The sequence below is a fragment of the Triticum urartu genome, chromosome 4, assembly GCF_003073215.2.
Source record: "Triticum urartu cultivar G1812 chromosome 4, Tu2.1, whole genome shotgun sequence".
NCBI lineage: Eukaryota > Viridiplantae > Streptophyta > Magnoliopsida > Poales > Poaceae > Triticum > Triticum urartu.
In genome coordinates, this window is record NC_053025.1 from 161,911,785 (window position 1) to 161,918,340 (window position 6,556).

Below are 6,556 nucleotides of genomic sequence, written 5' to 3' on the forward strand. Positions count from 1 at the left end.
CAGTCCAACCCGGCGCGCGCCGCTCAGTCGCTGACGTCTAATAAGCTTCGGCTGATGCATAGGACGCAGAACACCCATGCAATGCCCACGTGATGGTTAGTGCTATCAGGCCAGAGGCCCCTTGGATCAAATATCCAAACCATTAGCGTGTTGGTAGTGCGGTCCCGAGTAGAGATTCACGAAAGATGTGACCCCGTTGCCCCGTCTCGAGGACTTGCGGCAAGGGCTAAGAGTGCCCGGCCATGCCTCGTATTCAACTCCCGGGTACCCTCCAGGTCAACCCGTCTCCACATCACTCGCGGGTACCCCTCAAGGTCGATCCACCTTTCCAAGTAACAGTTGTAAAGTCCAAGTATCAGTGTGTCCAAACACCAGGGGGAAAACCCAAGGAATCACCCTCGGTGAATTCCACTCGATGTAATCATCAAGGTGAACATAAGAGGAACCACCCTCGAGGTTCACACTTGAGGGGTTGCACGACAGAGTCGTATCGGGGGTGATCAAGGAGGAATCACCCTTGATGACCACGACCGAATAGCTACACTACATAGATCTCACCAGGAGTGATGTATGAGGTACCACCCTCAGCACTCGATGGTAACTCTGCGGAGTCGAGCAACAAAAGGGGCGTGATGTGATGTGAGGTGTCGGGCTCTGGTCGTCGATCACGTTGCTCGAGTCGTCGATGATGAAGCAGGGGCAACAAGGACAAGGTGGGGGTCACTGATGGATCACTAACCAACCTATACTAAGCAGTTTAGGATAAGCAGGTAAGGTAACAATAAGCAGGTTACAAAAGCAGGCTATGCATCAAAATAGGAGCAAACAATAATAGTAGCAAAATATAATGCAAGCATGAGAGAATGGAATGGGCGATATCGGGATGATCAAAGGGGGCTTGCCTGGAAGCTCTGTCGAAAAGGAAGAACTGTCGTTGTCGATGTAGTCGATCACCGGGGCATCATCGGCCTCGGGGTCTACCAGAGAGAAGATGGGGAAGAAACAATAAATATAAGCAAACAGGTGCGACACTAAGCATGACATGACAAAAAGCAGAACTAGGATCGACCTAACGTAGTACTACATGTTGCAGACGGAGGGGATAAACATCCGAGGATGAATTCCCGGCGTTAGGCGGATTCCGGACAGGGGAAAAGAGGGGGAAAGTTCCATGTTCAGCATGCTAGGGCATGTGACAAATGAACACGCTGCGTATTCAGATTCATTGGATTTTTCTGAGCAACTTTCATGTAGAAAACCTTTTCATCCGAGATACGGTTTATTTTATATGAATTTTCAAAGTTTTAAAACATTTTCTAGATTTCTAGAATATATCTAAATTTGAATTTAAACAGTGTATTACTTTTTATACACACACACGCAGCTAGCCTATTAGAATGACAGGTGGGATCCAATGGCTGAGTTAGCATACACAGTCAGCAAGTCCATAGTCAATGTTTGACCTAGTCAAAGTGTGAATAGTGGCCATGGGGCCTACTTGTCATTGACTACTATTTTAACTAAATGGTTATTTAGTGTGAGGGACCACCTATCACAAACACATTAGGCCATTTAACATAAAAGTAGCAGCCCTAAACTAATCTAATTAGTAGTAACTAATCTGGATAGGGCCGGCCTCATACCCAGAGTACACGCACGCACACCACACAACACACTCGACCATGGCAGTGGCCATGGCCTGTAGCAGCAGCAACCGACGGTAGCAGTACCTAGCAGCAGCGCATAGCAGGAGCAGCTAGTGGGAGCAGGACATCACGATGACAAGTAGTAGCGGCAATAGTCGAGTAGCAACAACAACAAGAAGTAGCAGGGCGAGTGCGAGAGCCGCGAGTGGCGTGGGCGCTCGGCCAGGGTGCAGTGGGTGCACGCACGTGTGGACGGACACAACCAGGGGTGAACGAGGGTGCGGGCTGCATCAGACATGCGACGACGGGCATGGGCGCACACAGGCGACAGGGGCATGCGGGCGCGTGTGCGGACGCGATGCTTCGGCCATGGCGGCCTCAGCGAGCGCAGGCAACATACGGCGACGGATCGACAGGGAAAAACAGGGGAATTGAGGGAGGAGCTCACAGTGAGCACGAAGGCGAGGTCGGGGAGGCCGGAGGTGGACCGGAGCGACGATAATCGACGCCGGACGCCGGTGATGTACACGTTGAAGACGAGGTCGATGGCGAGTGTACGGGCCGTCCTTGCTCGATTCAGTGCTCGGGGTAGATAAAGTAGACCACGACGGTTCTCCTTGACCTCTTGGCGCGACGAGGGGAGGCCGGTGGCCGCGACATCGACGACGGCATGGGGATGGAGGCGCTCGGGCGCGCTTCCGATAGAGATAAAGAGATGGAGGAAGAAAGAGGGGATTAGGGTTCGGTCAAGGGGGCGTGCGGCGGCGTTTTGTAGGGCACCGGGGAGGTCGGCGATGGCCGGCACGTGCCCACGGCCACCCCCTGCCTCCATCCCTCCACTGTAGCGTAAGGAAGGAGATGCTTGGGAGGTTGGGCTGGGCCTCTACTTTCTTCTTCATAGTGGGCCAAAAGTGCATAGAGCAATTTCAGTTTTACATTTCTGAAAAAAGGATAACTAATGTTTTCTATTTGAATAAGCTTTCAAACCATTTTTGTTGCACATGGAATTTGTCACACAATTACCCGGGAATAATTTTGAGCTAGCACAAAAAAGTTTGTGGGCAAAAGGAGTTCAATAAATAATTGTTTATTTTGAAAAGGTCAATTTATTTCCTGTTCGACCACTTATAATATTTCTAGGGGCATCTTAGTGATCCAAACAGAGTTGATTTCTCCAAGAAAAATACTTTGGGATTATTTGCAACATCACGAACATTTGTTTTTACATGACAGAAGAAGTAAATATTTGATTTGTATTTCAAATGGAATTTGGCTTTGATTTTCATCAAGGAGCAATTTAGTTTGAAAAACATGACGACATGGCATCATTAAAGGGGAGATCACTGTAGCATGATTCTCGGGGTGTACAATGGTCTACGAGGGTACGTGGACAACACTCTCCCCTCTCATTGCTAAGCATCACCTAGATGGATCTTGCGTGTGTGTAGGCAAAATTTTGAAATTACTGTGTTCCCCAATAGTGGCTTCCGAGCCAGGTCTATGCGTAGATGTTATATGCACGAGTAGAACACAAAGGAGTTGTGGGCATGGGTATATACATATTGCTTGCCGTCACTAGTTGTTTCTTGATTCGGTGGTATTGTTGGATGAAGCCGCCCGGACCGACATTACATGACTGCGTTCATGAGACATGTTCTACTAACGTGCTTTGCACAAAGGTGGCTGGCGGGTGTCAGTTTCTCCAACTTTAGTTGAATCGGATTCAATGAACAGGGTTCTTTCTGAAGATCAAAAAGCAATCACTATACTGCGTTGTGGTTTTTTTGATGCGTAGGTAAGAACGGTTCTTGCTAAGCCCGTAGCAGCCACGTAAAACTTGCAACAACAAAGTAGATGACGTCTAACTTGTTTTTGCAGGGCATGTTGTGATGTGATATGGTCAAGACGTGATTATATAAATTGTTGTATGAGATGATCATGTTTTGTAACACAGTTATTGGCAACTGACAGGAGCCATATGGTTGTCGCTTTATTGTATGAAATGCAATCGCCATGTAATTGCTTTACTTTATCACTAAGCTGTAGCGATAGTCGTAGAAGTGATAGTTGGCGAGACAACAACGATGCTATGATGGAGATCAAGGTGTCAAGTCGGTGATGATGGTGATCATGACAGTGCTTTGGAGATGGAGATCAAAGGCACAAGATGATGATGGCCATATCATATCACTTATATTGATTGCATGTGATGTTTATCCTTTATGCATCTTATTTTTCTTAGTACGGCGGTAGCATTATAAGATGATCTCTCACTAAATTTCAAGGTATAAGTGTTCTCCCTGAGTATGCACCGTTGCTACAGTTCACCGTGCCGAGACACCACGTGATGATCGGGTGTGATAAGCTCTACGTTCACATACAATGGGTGCAAGCCAGTTTTGCACAAGCAGAATACTCGGTTTAAACTTGACGAGACTAGCATATGCAGATATGGCCTCGGAACACTGAGACCGAAAGGTCGAGCGTGAATCATATAGTAGATATGATCAACATAGAGATGTTCACCATTCAAAACTACTCCATCTCACGTGATGATCTGACATGGTTTAGTTGATATGGATCACGTGATCGTTTAGATGATTAGAGGGATGTCTATCTAAGTGGGAGTTCTTAAGTAATATGATTAATTGAACTTTAATTTATCATGAAGTTTGTACCTAATAGTATTTTGCATGTCTATGTTGTTGTAGATATATGGCCCGTGTTGTTGTTCCGTTGAATTTTAATGCGTTCCTAGAGAAAGCTAAGTTGAAAGATGATGGTAGCAATTACACGGGCTGGGTCCGTAACTTGAGGATTATCCTCATTGCTGCATAGAAGAATTACGTCCTGGAAGCACCACTGGGTGACAAGCCTGCTGCAGATGCCACTGACAACGTTAATGACGTTTGGCAGAGTAGAGCTGATGACTACTCGACAGTTCAGTGTGCCATGCTTTACGGCTTAGAACAGGGACTTCAATGACATTTTGAAAGTCATGGAGCATATGAGATGTTCCAGGAGTTGAAGTTAATATTTGAAGCAAATGCCCGGATTGAGAGATATGAAGTCTCCAATAAGTTCTACAGCTGCAAGATGGAGGAGAATAGTTCTGTCAGTGAACATACACTCAGAATGTCTGGGTACCACAACCACTTGACTCAACTGGGAGTTAATCTTCCTGATGATAGTGTCATTGACAGAGTTCTTCAATCTCTGCCACCAAGCTACAAGAGCTTGTGATGAACAATAATATGCAAGGGATGGATAAGACAATTCCCGAGCTCTTCGCAATGCTAAAGGCTGCGGAGGTAGAAATCAAGAAGGAGCATCAAGTGTTGATGGTCAACAAGACCACCAGTTTCAAGAAGAAGGGCAAAGGGAAGAAGGGGAACTTCAAGAAGAACAACAAGCAAGTTACTGCTCAAGTGAAGAAGCCCAAGTCTGGACCTAAGCCTGAGACTGAGTGCTTCTACTTCAAAGGGACTGGTCACCGGAAGCGGAACTGCCCCAAGTATTTGGCGGATAAGAAGGATGGCAAAGTGAAAGGTATATTTGATATACGTGTTATTGATGTGTACCTTACTAATGCTCGCAGTAGCGCCTGGGTATTTGATACTGGTTCTGTTGCTAATATTTACAACTCGAAACAGGGCCTACGGATTAAGCAAAGATTGGCTAAGGATGAGGTGACGATGCACGTGGGAAATGGTTCCAAAGTAGATGTGATCACCGTCGGCATGCTACCTCTACATCTACTTTCGGGATTAGTTTTGGACCTGAATAATTGTTATTTGGTGCTAGCGTTGAGCATGAACATTATATCTGGATCTTGTTTGATGCGAGATGGTTATTCATTTAAATCAGAGAATAATGGTTGTTCTATTTATATGAGTAATATCTTTTATGGTCATGCACCCTTGATGAGTGGTCTATTTTTACTAAATCTTCATAGTAGTGATACACATATTCATAATATTGAAGCCAAAAGATACAAGTTTAATAATGATAGTGCAACTTATTTGTGGCACTGCCGTTTAGGTCATATTGGTGTAAAGCGTATGAAGAAACTCCATGCTGATGGGCTTTTGGAATCACTTGATTATGAATCACTTGATGCTTGCGAACCATGCCTCATGGGCAAGATGACTAAGACTCCGTTCTCAAGAACAATGGAACGAGCAACAGTCTTATTGGAAATTATACATGCTGATGTATGCGGTCCGATGAGTGTTGATGCTCGTGGCGGGTATCGTTATTTTCCGACCTTCATAGATGATTTGAGCAGATATGGATATATCTACTTAATGAAACACAAGTCTGAAACGTTTGAAAAGTTCAAAGAATTTTAGGGTGAAGTGGAGAATCATCGTAACAAGAAAATAAAGTTTCTACGATCTGATCACGGAGACAAAATATTTGAGTTACGAGTTTGGCCTTTAGTTGAAACAATGTCGAATAGTTTCACAACTCACGCCACCTGGAACACCACAGTGTAATGGGGTGGTCGAACGTCGTAACCGTACTTTATTAGATATGGTGCGATCCATGATGTCTCTTACCGTTTTACCTCTATTGTTGTGGGGGTTATGCATTAGAGACAACTGCATTCACGTTAAATAGGGCACCATCTAAATCCGTTGAGACGACACCGTATGAACTATGGTTTGGCAAGAAACCAAAGCTGTCGTTTCTCAAAGTTTGGGGTTGCGATGCTTATGTGAAAAAGTTTCAGCCTGATAAGCTCAAACACAAATCGGAGAAGTGCGTCTTCATCGGATACCCAAAAGAAACTGTTGGGTACACCTTCTATCACAGATCCGAAGGCAAGATCTTTGTTGCAAAGAGTGGATCCTTTTTGAGAAGGAGTTTCTCTCGAAAGAAGTGAGTGGGAGGAAAGTAGAACTTGA

The 6,556-nt window shown here is 45.3% G+C and overlaps 1 protein-coding gene across 1 annotated transcript; it reads right to left on the reverse strand.

The window, feature by feature from the left end:
- Window positions 1–802: 802 nt before the first annotated feature.
- Window positions 803–2,557, reverse strand: LOC125553727. Its single transcript, XM_048717457.1, has 2 exons — window positions 2,095–2,557; window positions 803–977 (listed from the first exon to the last, which is right to left on the reverse strand). Exons 1-2 carry the CDS (start codon window positions 2,476–2,478, stop codon window positions 951–953), a joined length of 411 nt encoding a protein of 136 aa, XP_048573414.1. The 5' UTR covers window positions 2,479–2,557; the 3' UTR covers window positions 803–950.
- Window positions 2,558–6,556: the final 3,999 nt, after the last annotated feature.